This window comes from Hirundo rustica, chromosome 2 (assembly GCF_015227805.2).
Source record: "Hirundo rustica isolate bHirRus1 chromosome 2, bHirRus1.pri.v3, whole genome shotgun sequence".
In the NCBI taxonomy this organism is placed as follows: Eukaryota; Metazoa; Chordata; class Aves; order Passeriformes; family Hirundinidae; genus Hirundo; species Hirundo rustica.
In genome coordinates, this window is record NC_053451.1 from 7,950,813 (window position 1) to 7,967,607 (window position 16,795).

At 36.5% G+C, this 16,795-nt stretch overlaps 1 protein-coding gene across 3 annotated transcripts in view; it reads left to right on the forward strand.

Moving 5' to 3' along the window:
* Positions 1-16,795, forward strand: part of GBE1 (1,4-alpha-glucan branching enzyme 1) — a 139,506-nt gene that overhangs the window by 83,831 nt on the left and 38,880 nt on the right. For all 3 annotated transcript variants that reach the window (XR_009207541.1, XM_058419287.1, XM_058419288.1), the window contains exons 8-12: positions 2,572-2,687; positions 3,395-3,522; positions 6,735-6,833; positions 10,107-10,217; positions 13,118-13,289. Coding sequence is in view for 2 of the 3 variants with exons in the window: in XM_058419287.1 (XP_058275270.1) it covers positions 2,572-2,687; positions 3,395-3,522; positions 6,735-6,833; positions 10,107-10,217; positions 13,118-13,289 (626 nt within the window). In the remaining variant the exon portion in view is untranslated. The remainder of the gene's footprint in view (positions 1-2,571; positions 2,688-3,394; positions 3,523-6,734; positions 6,834-10,106; positions 10,218-13,117; positions 13,290-16,795) is intronic.

Below are 16,795 nucleotides of genomic sequence, written 5' to 3' on the forward strand. Positions count from 1 at the left end.
CAATTTTGGCCTCTCCTGGCTTTCTGCAAAGTTATTTGTTCTGTCAGCTTCTATGTCTAATATTGCTGCCCCCATGAACAAATTGACTTGGATGAAAAAATGAACCTCTTTATGTTTTTTGTGATTTGCATGTCTCAAAAGATCTGTTATTCTGGCTCATGTTTTGGAGCTGAGTAGTTATCTCTCTAAAAGTCAACAGGGTTGCTTAAAAATTAGCCTGATGCTGATTTTTTACAAGTTTAGACTAAAATCAGAGATAATGTGATTATTTACTTATTTATTTGTGATCTTCTCTCCCATGTGCAATCAGATGCTTGGAAAACATCTACTGCTCCTACTCAGGTTTTTGATCTCATCTGTTTTCTAACTAATACTTTGGTGCAATAAATTCATCTTGTTTGTTTTTATTGTTGTCACTTTTTCATCTAAAAATCATTACAGTTTTATGTTCATGCTGGTTCTCCATCTTTTCCCAAAGATCAATCTTCCGTGCCAACAATGGTGGAAAAAATTACATTTGTTATCCATTTTGAGACTTCTCTGTATGTTTTACAAATGTACAAATCCTCTTCACCATCTTAAGGATGTTAAGGTTATAAAGTCAAGCAGTATATAAATGAGAACAAATAACTTGTAAGTCTGGATGGTTCTTGTAGTAATTAATGTACTCCTTGGGCATGCATTATCTTAATTCTGTGTGAGATACTATTTTTATTTGCTAAAATACTGTGCTCTTTTCTCACAGTATTTGGCTTGCAGGAAATAGCTTTCTGTGAATTTCATGCTGAATCAGAGAAAGATACAGAAAATGTTTGCACAAAATTGTGTTTTGTGACCACTTTGCCAGTTTGTAGGACTTTTGATACTTTTCTATCCCTTTCAATATCAGAGCAATCTCAATCTTGTTCATTCACTGCAAAGCATCTCACCTGAGAAATAATAAATATATGAAAGGTTCTTCAGACAGGAACGAGATCTTCCTAGTGTTATGTTAACTTGTGAACTGGATGATTTGAAGCAGGGGTGTGTAGCAATGGAACAACAAAAAAAATCTTGTCATGTAATGCATGCCCAAGAAAGGTGTTTAGCTGAGGGAAATCACAGTGATCTGATTCACATTTCCTAAATTTGGAGGTTTTGATTTGGTAATATTTCTGTCTTTATATGCACAAGTGTGTATCTCTTGTGCAGTGCATGCAAAAAGAAGGAGAAATATTATAATTCTATGGAAGTTAACAAGAATTGGCTGTTTAATGAGATCAGGATTTGACATCATAGTGTGTCCATAGCCTCCCATCTTTTCTTGTAATACCACTTACTCAAGACTTAAAGTATCTTTCATATGCAGAAGTTTTTTGGAGGAAGAGAAATGGTGACATTTGTTTTGTCAAAGTAGAGTTTATTCCTTGAGTCATGATATTTTCCTGAATTTACTGTTTCTGATGTCTGTGCCCTATGGCTACCATGTTCATAGGTAAATTGTGGTATGGTTTCTGCAGCATTACTCCTTCTGTCTTGCCCAGCAGAGGGTGGCTGGGGAGACCCTGCCTGCTTCTGGGCTCTTCTCTGAACAGAAACTTGGTAGAAAGTGTGGTTGTAGCTATGCGGTCTTGGGAAATTGGTTAGAGAGAAATTGTAACACTGGCAGTTGTTGAAGATGTGGGCAAAACCAGTTTCACTACATCATGTGTTGGCTGGTTGAGATGGGTGGACTCTTTAGAGCTGTGGCTTGCAGGAGATGCACATGAGGGTGTCAGAGAGGGAGGGATCTGCCATGGAGGTTGATCAGTAGAAACAAGATGTGTCTTTTGAAGCTACAATGCCCAGGGAGAGGAGGTGATGAATAGTAGGAAAACTGCTTATGAAACAATTCTATTCCTTAATATCAAATTCTGTTCATGAATGTTTCCACATGCTTGTTCATTTTGGAACCTCTTTTATATTTTAATTTCATCTCCATGATTTCTGTATGTGTGTATTATATCCCATTCCCATTGTTCTGAATTTCAAAATATACCTCCTCAACTTCCCTTTGGTTTACTTTTCAAATGTGTAAATTTATAACATAGCAGGTGATTTGGTATTCTACTGGTGACATGTGATTTTTCATTAATTGGGAAAGGCAGCTTTTCAACAGCAATTATGCCTAAAATTTGCTATAAATCCATAAAATCTTAGGGAGAAGATTTTTGCCTATTAAAAATTTATTTCCTTTTCTATAACCTCTTTTCCCACAGAGTGTAACTATCTTTGGGAGGGAAAGAAAATTATACCAGCAACTATGAGTAGTAAAATATAGCATGTGTGTTTAGATACTATCCTGTTACATGTAGATAGTTGACGGTTTTTACTAACCTCCTATCTCCAGTCTTAAGATCCTGTGCAGTAAAAAGGCAAAGACTTAAAGACAAATTTTTTAGGGAAAGGTTAATGAAAAACAGGGAAAAAGTCATTAAAATAGTAAAATGTGCAGTACAAGTACAACATATGCAAGTGGAGAACGTGGTATAAGGAATTCTAGTTGATCCCAAGGTTTTTAAGGCTTAATAAGCTATGCTCACGTTATTTTAGCTGGGAAGTCCTGAGGTTCCTCCTGTCTAATTTGAGGATGTGGATTGAAGACTATCACTTTGATGGATTCCGGTTTGACGGCGTTACGTCTATGTTGTATCACCACCACGGCATCGGTAAGTGATTTATCAGCCTTGATCTCAGCACTTGTTGTGGAAATAATGCTATAAAATTTGCTGTTTCTCGGGGGGGGAAAAAGGGGGTTAGCACAGGAGCTAGAGGGACTTGATAGAGCTTGAAACTAGATGGCCAGAGGAAAGGGACAATGAGTATTGGGATGGCACACCTAAAACTTGCAGACAGAAGCACTAGGAAGATCCCTCAATCGGCTCCACAAGGTGACAGCTACAACAAACCACACTGGAAGTGTTTCTGTACCAACACATACAGCATGAAGAACAAGCAAAAGAGGAGCTCAGCCCAGTCCCAGGGATTTTACATCATTGGCATAAGCAAAACTGGTGGGATAAGTCCTGTGGTTGGAGTGCCATGGTGAATGGTTGAATGTGAGCACAATGCAGCTGGCACAAACAGGTTCAGAAGATTCTGAAAACACCTGGATGATACAGGGTGTGATTCTGGGGAGTGGTCCTGTGCAAGGCCAGGAGTTGGACTCAGTGATCCTGGTGGGTGTCTTCTAGCTCAAGGTATTCTGTGAATGATCAAAAAATTCCAGATTTGTTAATTTTCTTGCTTTGTAGCTATGAGGAGACATGGAAAATCATTAATATGCTTTGTGCTTATAAAATGAAATATTGTGTGAAAGAACTGTGTTTTCTAAATAAAACTAAACTCTGGCTTTTAAAACTTCTTGTCTTACTAGGCACAGGGTTCAGTGGAGATTACAATGAGTATTTTGGCCTACACGTGGATGAAGATGCTTTATGTTACCTGATGCTGGCCAATCACATGATTAATACCTTGCACCCAGAATGCATAACCATAGCAGAGGTAAGATCACTTTGCCATCCTCGGTGACATTAATATTGATTAGTTTGCTTTAGGATGTGAATTTCCTGTTAATTATCAAGTCACACTTCGGGTACTCAAGCAGTGGCATGAGCTGAAAAATATTAATTAGTGGACAGACTTTGCCTGGTGGGGAAAAACAAACTGCAAATGCACTCTGGGAATTTTCTCTGGATTAACAGATTATTAATTAATGTGGTGATTTCTTTTTTCTTTTTTTTAATGAAAATTGGTTTTATTAGTTTATTACTTGTACATGATAGCCATTTGTCAGTAGTGCTCTGTGGTACTAAAGGTTAACAGCCCTAATGATGTTTTGCATATTTTGAATTATACTGGTATATCTGACAATTACCCTTCAAATTAAATGCAATAAACCTATAAATGTTGAATATATAGGCTAATTTAAATTTATTATTAAGTTTCTCCAGGTTTCTAAAGGAGTAAATAGACTATATTACTTGACTTGATTGAGATCAATTTTTTGACTGAAAAATGTTGCTGGCACATGGAGCTTCTAAAATTATGAAATGGCAGGGCTTCAAAATTCTGTGAATATTTGCATTGATATTTTGTCTTTTTCCAGGTGAAAAATCATTTAAACATTGAGGATTTTTTTCTGTTATTATGTCTAAATAATTCATTCTTTTTTCTTTTAAAAGAAAAAGTGGGATCTATCTGATAGCATTAGGGACTATACTGATTTCTAATAAAAGAGTTTGTGATGCTTAAGAGCTCTCTTTCTTTAGGAAGCAAAATACTGTTTAACTTCATTTCTTACGGTAAAATTTTCTATCATAACAGCATCTGGGGAGCAATCAGTAGCAAACTTGAAGTGGTTCCATTGAGCTGTAGGCTTACTTGAAATTAAATCAGTTAATTTTCTAGGTAGTCCTAGATTATAAGCATTCCTACCAAAGAAATTCTGAGTTTAGTTGTCTTGTATTACTTGGCCTAAGAATTCTTTTGCTTTTCTTTTTATTTTTTTCTTTAAATAAGATGTGTCTTCGGCTTCTCTTGCTTAAGTTGAGAGCTGCTTCTTTTTCAATACATAATTTTCTGCCTTGGGAAGTCGCTACATGAATCACAGAATTGATCAATGTGCTTTATGGTTAAAGGAGAATTTCAGAAGGAGAAAATATTGACATAATTGAAAATTATAAAAGGCAATGAAGAATGTCTGCTTGCCTGTAGAAGCAGTGCCATGTGAGAGAAATGTTTTTCTCTGGCCATAACTAATTATAATATATTCCCTAATGAATGTAATTAATTGATGATTTTACAGCTTTTTAATATTCAGTATATTCACTGTCTTAGTAATTGCTAATTTTTTAATGTGTTACTGAGTATACGCTTATTTTTCATTTTGGTCTTCTAAATAAAGCAGTGATTAAAGTTCTTTATAATGGGAAGAAAAAATATTAAGTAAAATTCTGTCATGCCTGAAGTGTTATAAACACAAACAGGCAAAGAAACAGTATGCTGTGGTTTCTATTTTTATATGCTGCTCGTACATTTGATGGAAGATCTACTAAACAAACTATTTATGATTTTTTTTTTTTTTCTTTTTGTGTCCAGTTAGATATAAATATGATTAAATTTGGAATTTTACTTCCTTAAAATCTGGCTTTCAATATTGTGACTAAAGTAGATGGGAGCTGCTTAAATCTCAGACTTGGACCTCCTCCAGGCAGGCATCGTGGCATCACAGAAAAAGGCTTTTGTTTCACACCATCATGTCCTGTATAATCTAAAGACCAGGAGTCTATGTCTGTTTTAGGACTGATTTAGGAGAGTTATTGAATTTTCTATCACATCTAAAAATTTCTAAAGAAATTCCACTTCACTGTTAGTTTTTTATGGCATGTGGAACGTGGGCGCAGCTTTCTGTGTGTTCCAATGGCTGCTGACTGAAGGGGGATAATGCCCTCTTTTGATCTCCTGGCTTTGCTGTTCACACAGCCTGGGCTGTGCTGGCCATCCCTGCTGCCAGGCCAGGCTGCTGGCTTAAGCTCAGCTTACTGCTGGCCCACAGTCCCTGTCCCTTCCTCCCCAGCAGAGCTGCTGCCCAGCCTGCCTGGCCCAGCCCATATGGATGCAGAAGGTGACCCATCCCAGGGTCGGGATTAACTTGGTGGCATTCTGTGTGACATTTCTGCTGATTGATTCCTCCAGCCAATCCCTCTGGATGGCAGCCCTGCCTCCCACCCCTGGGGATGCTATCCGTGAGCTTTCTGGTGATCTGGTTGATCTCCTCCCTTATGTCAATGTCTGTGTGTGCCTGTGTGTATGTGTATGACTTGAAGTGTAAATACCTTTTTTCACTATTTCAAGGCAGCAATTGGATTGAAAACTGGATTGGATCCAGCAAATCAGAATGATCTTCCTAATTAAGCCCTGGTTCTAGTCAGTATTAATTCCATAAATTCCCTTGTGTAGATGCAAGAGGTGTTTGTTAATCCATAATTGCTGTCAGAAGCCATTCCCCCACAAAAGTTAATAAAATTGAGTACTGATGGATATTCTGCAGTTATTGGAAAGTTGCATTTTCTGTCCAGATAACTTTAGAAAATAGTGCTGCATGATAAAATTGCCTAACAACATGGTGAAAAAAATATTTTGAGAACTGGGAATCACAAATTTAAGAATAGTCAGCTTCCATCATTACAAAACTGGAAAAAAAAAAGAGCATGTCACTTTCCAAGACTAGCTGGATCAATAGGTTTGGTTTTGGGAAAAGGATAGAGATTGTATTTTTCTTCCTTAGTGTCCTTTATATTTAACATTTTTTATGCTATTCCTTATGCAAAATATCAATAAACAGAATGAGGGTTTGTCTTTTGTTGACTACTTTGTACTTTCTATTGATTACTTGGAGCTCAAGAGAGCTAATTGTTTCAAATTCTGCATCTACTGAGGTCTCTTCCCATTCAAATATCTACTCCATTAAAATACTCTGAGGTAGACTATTTGATGAGAGAAGTCTAATGCTTTTCTTTGTAACTTTTGCATTCAAACAGCACATCTGGGTGTAGTAATAACTGATTTAAATGTATTCTTTTATCCCTTAACCAGGTGACTCTTGAAGCTGTTTATAGAGCATTTGTATATCAGTGTTACTATGTGGTGGAAAATATGCAGTAATATTTGCAGTGCGGTGGAAATTGTATTGTGGGGTGTTTGCTGTGTTCCAGGATGTTTCTGGAATGCCAGCTCTCTGTCGGCCTGTGGCAGAGGGAGGAGGGGGCTTTGATTATCGACTTGCCATGGCCATTCCAGATAAGTGGATACAGGTGAGAACTTCTTAAAAAAAATACCTTCTGCTCTTCAAAGTGGGATGGTTCTCTGTCAGTGCATACACATAAACACTTCTGAATCCTACTGACAAGTTTTGCTTTGTCTTGTGTTAACGTGCTGCTAAAATAAATTCCGACAGACTGGAGCACAGGTATTAGAGGCGGAAATGAGACCTGTCAGATGTGATGTGGGTTTCAGGAAGTTAAGGAGCTGGGATTCACATTCCAGCTGATAATTATTTTCTTCATACAATACACATAAGCTCAATTTCTTTGAAATTACCTGTATCTTTCAGCAGCTGTAGAATGTGTAATCTATATTGGATATGAACAGGTAGATAAAAAGTTAACCATATGCATATAAATATAAAAAAAAAACAAACCCCACAATAAAAAACATCACTTCATAAATATGCAATAAACCCTCCTGACACTGGGCATAGAAATTGGCATTGAATATAAATAGACCTGAAAGTTTAAGCAAAGTAAACCTAGGTGAATTACACAAACACCTGCAATTGGTACAGGGGGGTTAGAAAAAGGAATAATATTAATCTGTAAATATTAATAAATTCTGACTACAATAAGGATTTATTTCACCTTTTCCTTAACATAGACAATCACAAGAAAAGGAATAAAACACTAAATGGTCTGAAAATGCTTCTACTGATGTTTTAGAGAACATTTTTCAGTTAGGTAGAAGATTGCACCCAAATCCTTTGGGATGTCATGATGATCTGAGAACAATAAATGTTTATATGACCATTAATGCTTTACTAAATATAGTGTGTAGCTAAGAATAATAATTAAAAACAATTAGCTTACCTTCAGCATCTTTCAGTTTTGTAACTAGGAGGCAGAGGGCCAATTGAAAAACAGATTTCAAGCCTCCTTACAGAAGATAAACTTGATAGCTTTTCCAACAAAGATGCCATCATTAAAATTTGGAATGTGTATTTTAGACATTTAGGCCCTAGAATGCAGTAAGGGACCATTTTTTTAAACAACAAATACCTAAGTGTGATATTGTGTGTGTTTCTTGGGGTTTTGTTAGTTTGTTTTTTATTTTGTTCCTTACCACACTTTAGGGCAGGCAAAATGAGCAATTTCCTAGGTAAGCAAAATGCAAGTAGCCAAGTTCATGTTACATGGGAAAAAAAACCAGACTGTAGAATTTTACAAGTGCGAAAAATTTACTATCTAATCTAAAAAGCATATCTAATTTAGCAATCTCTGATATGGTCTGCTCCATTTAATTTGCAATACTTGGATAGGAAATATAACTGTGCTGCAGTAAATTCTGTTCTTTAACTGGAGAAAATGTCCTGGTTTGGGACAAATTTGGGAGAAAACCCCTGTATAGGATCCCTCTAAGGAAGCAAACCCAAGTGGCCCCTCCCTCCAACCTGTCCAGTAAAAAAAAAAAAAAAACCCTTTGGAGGAAAGTGGAAAAACTATTTTACTAAACAAATGAAGTGCATACAAGTATAAAGAATGAATAATATGAAACAATAAAACCTCTCCTTCTGAAGTGAGATGGCAAATTGAGAAAGTCCTTGCCGTGGGTGTAGCTCGGCTCTCTCTCAGTCTCTCCTCAGTCCCAGTCTCTCCGGCGCTGCTGGAAAATGCCGAGGTCCAGGCCCCGGTGGGCCGCAGGTGCAGCCCTCAGTGCTCCCCTGGGCTTTCAGTCCAGAGCAGGTTTAAACAGTTCCAAGAAAAAGGAAAAAAAACAGTCCAGGGAACTTCTCTGCCCTAGCTAGCTGAAACTAACTAAAAGCAAAAAAATCTCTGTCTTGCAGTCTCTCCAAGCCTCTGCCGAACAGCCAGTCCAGAGAAGAATGTGGAGGAGTCAGGCAGTTTTCTCAAAACAAACTCCACGCTTCTCCTTGCTCTTAGAACCAGTCTTAAAGGCACAGGACTCAATATACAGCACAAACAAAACAGACTATTGGGGATACAAGCATCATAAAGTTACCCTAGGACACCACCTTAAACATTACTTGACATGGGACAGCTTGGGACACTGATGAGATGTTGAGTGCAAATCAGTTACAACTGGGATTGTACAAGAATTTATCATGATGCAGGCAGGAAGCTTCTTGCCAAAGAGACTGCAAATAAGTGACCACAGTAGAAATGTGGAGTTAGGGAAAGAGGTGATGCCAGAGTTTGTTACCACATTTCTTGAAGAGAAAAATAAAGCTGAGATGATTGGAAGGGAGAAATTTATCAGCTATTATCAAACTCTCCTAGACTGCTTACTCTCATTTCTTTTCAGTTTTTAAGTGCATACTTGTTAGTAGGAAATTTTCTGGGAAACTTGCTAAAGTCAGTTTGAAAACTGAAGAATCTCCAAGAGATTCCATGAAGTAATTCTGAGGAATCGGTAAAAGTAAGAAAGATAAACTGTTTGTCACCGCAGTGGTTGTACTAGTTCAAATTCAATATAGATGTAGTACATAATATGAGGCTACATAGGGATCTCGATGTGTTCAGAGCAAGAATTTATGGACTTAAAAAAACATCAACAAAGAAAGGGGGGGAAAAAAAGACTGTTTAGGAGTATATTGGCAGTTAAAATTAAAATGTTAAATTTTATAGTGTGATATTGGCCATCTTGGTGCTATTGCCTTTTTATCAACTTCTATTTTTATGTCTATATATTTGTATATGTGCATTTAAGTCGTAGTGAACAATGGAAGTCTGCAAAGTGGTGTGGGGAAAAAAAAAAGACTAACACTGAGGTTGAGCTAGATTTAGCAGAGGAAGGAAATAATGTGATGAGGCAGAAAATTCCTATTAATGGGATTCAATTTAAATTGCTAAAAATCAGGAGGTAGTACCACACTGCCCAGTGGTTAAGCTTTATTTGGAAGCTTCCATATCACAGGGTTTCATTTCCTGATATTGTGAACCAGGCAGGGCTGTGCCCACATATTTCTCCCTTGGTTTTGGTGCAGTGCTCTCTTGCCGGTCCTATCAATCACATTAATCACTGTATCAGAGGATTCACGTAGTAAATGGCAAAACCTGTTGTCCATGCTTCCCCAGAGAGGTAGAGGAGAAATAAAGTATTCTGGGTATTATATTTATGTGGTAAAATTGAAAAGAAAAAAACCAACTCTTTGGATTATCAGGGAAAGCTCGTCACTTCAAAACTTGGGAGCATGACACTGCAGTTCACAATCCATTGGAAACTTCTGTGCCAAGATAATGTTACATGTTTTCAGTTAAAACAACTTCTCAGTGATCTTTCTTTTATTTCTGTAGATAATTAAAGAGCTGAAAGATGAAGACTGGAATATGGGCAATATTGTACATACATTAACAAACAGACGGCATGAAGAAAAATACATTGCTTATGCAGAGAGTCATGACCAGGTATTTTCAGCTGTTTGTTTGTTCATAACCAAGTCAGAGATCTTGTTTAGAAGTTGGGTGGGTTTTTTTGGTTTTGTTTTTTGTTTGTTTGTTTTTAATGAGAAAGGAGTTGAGGAGGACGGAAAAATTTCAGAAATGAGTAGATTTGGATTAGTGCTTTTTTTTTTTTTTGTACTTTGTTTGTTTTGTTTGGGGTTTTGAATTTTTGTTTGTTTGTTTTACTGTTTTTTTTTATTTTATGATCCTTCATTTTAGTAAAAGAATGCTCCCTGGAGTGTGTGGGTAATACTGGCTTTCAGTTTTGTTTTGTTTTTAAGAAATGAAACATTTAACATTATTGTTTTGCCTACCATAGAACATAGGAAGGTGTATAATCCATGCTTTTGAAAATCCTGTTTCCATTAAATGAACTGGAACACTGCTTCTGATAAGTATAAACAATATGCCAATTTAAGAAATTTGTTTGTGATTTCTTTTCCCTTCATGAAAGTCTTTCCTCTCTGGAAGAATTGAAAACATCCTCTTTTGAGACCTAAGTGAAATATTCTGTAACAGTTTGGTTCAAAGCACAACAATTGTAATAGTTCTGTGCATGGAAAAATAAAAAAGTAATGGTGAGTTTGGATAACACTCATCTCCCACAATCTTTTAAATGCTTGTTTTTGAACAGCCAGAAAACACATAATTTGGGAATTAAAAGTTTTATTTAAAAATTGATGTTTTGTTTAAGTAACCTGTTTTTCCTTTATATAATAGAGGTTGATATTCCATTTCATATACTTTCTATAATAGATGTCAACAGAGATGTCCAAAACAAGTTGTATGTTTTAGAAAGAGCATTCTGAGTTTACCATTCATTATATCTATTTTTTTGTACCTATTTATATTCTAATCTCAGTCTGTTAGAGTGTTCATTTAATGCATGATCCTGATAAAGAACTTCAGAAATTACTCGGAAGTGTATATTATTCTATGATAAGCTGCTTTCATCAAAGCTGATTCTTCACCCTGAAGCATGACATATAACATTACTGTTGCTGTTCTTTTATTTCATGTTGATTTTTAGCAATTGAGTTGTTTTCCATATCACTTTGCATTTTCAGTTTAGAATGTGATACTTGGGGAAAAAATCTCATTATTTTTAATTAAAATGAAACTGCGATTAGACATGCATCAGGCTGATATGTGAAAAGTAGGATAAGAGGAACAAAAAGTGCAGCTATAATTCAGTCTGAAGATGTCTGAAGTGATGCATGTGAGGGTACAATCCTGGTTTCTTATGTGTTGTAATGGGCTATGAGCTGACTATTGCCAGTCAGAATACAAAGCCTCGTGGTTGTAAGAAGAGTGAAAATAGCAAGTCCAAAGCTAATAGCTGTGGAAAAAAAGCAGATGCAGTCCTGGAATTATTATGAGTGGAACAGAGCAAAGAGCACAATCAGCATGCCACTGCAGTCTTTCCTGGTTTGTGTGCATCTTCAGTGTTGGGGACAGGTTTGGTCCTGTATCTTAAAGGATATATAGTATAACTGGAAAAAATACTGTGGAGAGGAGCGGCAGGTGTGGATTGATTTTCATAAGAAAAAAAACCAAACCTAAACAGAATAAGATTCTTTGGGGTAGCAAAGAGATCATTGAAGGTGGAAATACATCCATTTATAAAATCACAGCTGCTACAGAAAACATGACTAGGGAAACACTTAGCTGCTCTTCCAATGGAAAGATTAAGGGATATTAAATGGCACTAACAAATGCCACATTCTGAGTCCAGAAAATAGTTGTTCATTGTAGTCTTCAGTCTTGTCATTGTCCCATAGGATTTTTTTCCCCTTTAAATAGAGTATTTTTTACTTAAGGGAATAATCTATATATACTGTTATATTGTCAGCTGGAAAATGAAATGACGACGGTGCTTTTCAGCTAGATCTGTTTACAGTTCATCTGTATCTTTGGAATTTAGTAAGCTTTCATTCAAGAGTATAAAACAAGTATTGGGCTAATTGAACAAAAATCAGCTATTTAAATATAAATGCTCCAAAATATTTTCCACTATCTGCCTGCTAATATATTGAATAGTATTTTGTGGCCTTTCTCAAGTAGCAGTGAGCACTAGCAAGTGAGTAATTCAGTTTTTGTCTTTTCTGTGAAATCACAGAAAACTAATCACATTCTTGATTGCATATAAGTGAATGCTTCATACTCACTCTGAATGTCTGAATTAGAGGGTTTTTGTAATACCCATTTATTTTTAGATTCCAGGAACTTTTACTTTAGAGGTTTGCTTTCTTATTTTCCATGTTTCCTATAAAAATTCCCAAACACTAGGTCGGTTGTGACTCATTGAGTTGATGCTGATATTTGATATCTGTAGGTGAAGAAGTTCTTAGAAGTAGTTATGCAGTTGGATCGCATTAGGTTAAATGTAGGTCCAGGGGTCAGACAGTTGTTATTCTGTTACCAAGTACACTCAATCCCATCAGTCCAGGAGCCCCCGTAACAATGGGGAAGCAAGGGGAAAGCAGACGACTGGGGCTGACATCCAGTCCAGGCTCAGCTCCTGGAAATCCCTGCCTCAGTTTTTGGCAGCAGACCAGATCTATATTGCTCATCACGCAATGCACAGATGCAGTGTCAGAATGTAGGGTCACCATGACCTGATGATCATTGGCAGTGGCAGGATGTTTCCTTCAGGAACAGGGACTGGATCATCCACGCTGAGCCATGTCCTTGGCTCCTCAGTGATCTTGCAAGTCCTTCCTCTGCAATATAGACCATGTGTTTAAAAAACAAAACAAAACAAAACAAAAAACCACAACAACAACAAAAAAACCCCAACAAAACCTGGGAACACTTCTATTACACCCAAGGGTTTTCTTCAGCGTCTTTTTGAACTGTTCCAGGCCCTGGTTGGTGACAAGACACTGGCCTTTCGCCTGATGGATGCAGAGATGTACACAAATATGAGCGTGCTCATGCCTCTGACGCCGGTTATTGATCGTGGGATACAGCTTCATAAAATGATTCGTCTCATTACTCATGCACTCGGAGGAGAGAGCTATCTGAACTTCATGGGTAAGTAATCTCAGGAAAAAGTCTCTCATCTTCTCATCTACAGAATGCGTGGCAGGGAAATAAAATGATCTGACATCATCTTATATCCACAGTATTTATCACAGTGCTGAAATTTGGAGCATAAATGCTTTTATAGATTTATTACAAAAGGTAATATGCATTGTTTTTCTGTCTGTAAGATGTATGATAAGAAAATAAAATCAAGACAGTTTCTAACTAAGAGAAAAAGCTTCTACAACTCAGACTAGTATCTTAAGTGTTGTTCTGCAAGTTTGACAGGTGGTGAGCTGTGGCTCATGCAGCTGGGTTGTGTTTCATCTCTATTGTTTTACTCTCTTAAATTTTTTAGACTTAAAATGAATTTACTAAAGATAGCTCTGGGCTTATTTCAGTTATTAATTGTCAGGAATTAGTCTGTAATCAATTGACCTATTTCTTTGCTTCTTAGTGCTTAATGAGGTAGGCGGGGACAGATCACAGACACAGGACATACATTCTGCAATCAAAGCACAGAAACTGTAAGAATTAGTGGTACTTTCTTCTGGTCCATAAACTATAAAATAAAACTGGTGCGTTACTTCTAAGCACAGTTGCTGCAAGAAAGTTCAGTTGTTAGTCTGATTTAATCAGCAAGTTGCAGTTTCATGTGGTCATTTTAAAGGTTGAATTTTCTTAGTTTAATCTCATGGGGAACAAAAAGGCTGAATGCCTGCTACAAAATCACCATCTCAGTTTTCTGATAGTGTAACACTTGAAAATTATAGAAAATTTAGCTTAGTGTTCTCTTCTACTTCTGTGGTTAAATGTTTTGTTATATAAAGTTTCAGGGGACTGTTGGATGTATAGTGCCCTCCTTCCATAATGGTGTATTTAACATCATCTTTTCTGATTAAAAATCTGGAGAACATAGGACAATGGTGACACTGGATTTAAGGTTGCCTGTACCTTTCTTTCTTTGTATTAGGAGAAAACTCAGAAAATACTGTGTTGATTTTCTTAAAAAAAATTGAAGCAATTTCAGTACAGAGCAAATTCACTATATGCAATACTAGTAAAACTATTATTTCCAGTAAAATGCAAGTAGGTTTTTTTTGTAGTGTTTTTTATTTTTTTTCCTTGAGAGTGAAGAAGAGTTAATGAAATAAATATTTACGAAGTGTGCAATCAGGCACCAAAATGTTCAAGGTGTGAGATGTATGCTTCCATTCAAACTAATGATACAATATCAGGTACTTAGGAAGCAGGTGTTTACTAAATACTCCAGCTAAACTGCAGATGTCTTTGCTCCAGATTGACTTAGTAAGATTAGAAATAAAATCAGTAATGCAATGTGGCATGTTAAATCCAGTGTGTCAATGCTGGCTGATTGAGCAATTAATATTGGTATCTCTGAGTACTGCAAATGGTTCAGTAACCACATTATAGTTTGCTATATGTAAAAGATGAAAAGACTGTAATAACTGTTGGAGGAGAAAAACATATAAATTCAGAATCCTGGCAGTCCTGTGGACTTAAAATGCATCTTGCAGCATGCTATCTAATTAAGTAAATACAGTGACAAATGAGTTCTTTAACTTGCAGGTTTATGTGAATGCCAAAGGTAAGAAAGAGAAGCTTTCTGTAGGGTGGGGGAAGGAGTGGAAATCCTCTTTCACAACACTTGGAGAAGGCATTCCCAGGTGCCTTTGTGCTTCCCTAGGTCCTTCCATTAAGAATCGTGTACTTTCTGTCTCTGAAAAGCCAGCAAACACCCTGCTTTCTGAATGCTTTTCTCACCTTAAGGAAAAAGAAAACTCCTCTGAAAAATGTGTCAGGAGTGGAAATCTGTATTCTCTAATGTATCCTGTAATTTCTCTTTGAAGATTGTGAATCATATTTGATTACACATGTGTTGGAGCATTGTTTGGGCTCTCTATGTACAAGAAGATTCCTGCTGACAGAAGTTGTGCTTCAAACACTGATTGTTGCTTTCTCTCATCTTTCTCACTTTTCATACTGGATGGTTCTCTCTCCTCCTGACATGTATCCACTGCAAAAATCCTGAAAGTTTTTATTCTTGTTTTACTTGTTTCTGGATGTTTAATTTTCACTGGAGGCTTTAATTTTTCTTCCCACTTTATTATATCCTAGTGTTGGCAATTGTGTTGTATATAAACTCAAATGTGAATAGGAAACTTCTCTCGTTTCAGTAAATTGGTTCCCTTGTAACAAAAACCTTTGGGAGCATTCTTTTCCTCCAGTCTGTGTTTTAGTTTTATGTGCGGCTTTCCTGGTGATCTCTTGGGCTTTGTGTGTGCATCTGGCATGGAAGACTTAACCTAGGAAGGGAAAAATTCCATATGCTTGGCTGAAAATGACAATAACAATGATAAGTGTCCTGCAGTAGTGAATGCACTATCTAGAAGGCCAGTTTGTTTCATAGTAATATTAAAATAGTAGCAATTGTTTTGAAACTTTTGCTGTTTCTAAATTCTTTGCTTTCAGGGCAGGTAGAGAGCAACAATCCCAGTGTAGCTGTAGTTTGTGCAACCCAGCTCCTGTTTTAGACATATTTTAATACTGAGACAGGCCAGTTAGGAGTCAGAAGTGTCACAGAATTTTAGGAAGTCACAAAAATTCCTCTGCAAGTTTTTCTGCACAACTCTCTAGTTAGGAACACATGTGCTTCTTAAGGGGTTTCTTTCTTTACTAATTTTCTGTGAAGGCCTTGACATGGACAATGCACATTTGAATGTCTGAAATTTAATGACACTTACAGGCTCAAGCAGTTAAAAATGTGTGTATATTAAACAGTGAAAGTAGACTTTTTAATTGTAAATAATAAGAAAAAGATCTCCCTACTCAAGTATTATTGTTTGTAATTACAATGATATTGAAATACCATACACATCTAATTAACTTAAAACCAGAAAAGTATATGCAAAAACATTTAGGGCCATAGATCTCTGCCCTCTCTAATATCAGGATTTGAAAACAAATCCAAAATAAAAAACTTGTGTCAAAAATTCTTAATTGTCAATGTTAGTCACCTACAAAATAAAAAAAGGGCTTGAGATTGAGCATAATTCCTTAAGCACTAAACAAGGACTAATAGAATTTGTTATAAGACTTCTAGAGTATTACAGAAATCTTCTGTTCTCAGCTTTAAAATAAAGATACCTCTGTTGTTACCCAGCAGTGTTTAACTTCAGTGTAAAGACTCACATATATTTCCTGAAAATAATACTTGAACTTACCACTGCAAAACTGTTCTCTCTCTACATCCTTGCATTTTCTTTTTGCTTCATTTTTCATTCTGCCCCTGAAGACAAGCTATAGACAATGGTAATTGTTGTTCTTTAAATATTCCTTTTGTATTTTCTAGTTCATTGCATGTTCTCTGCACTTAGGGAAACTCTGCAGGACATGTGAAAAAGCTGTGCCAGTTCGTCAGTGGACTTGTTTCCATGGTCTCTCCTTATCTTGCAAGATACATCTATGTATCTAGGTTTAGACAAGCAAGGGTA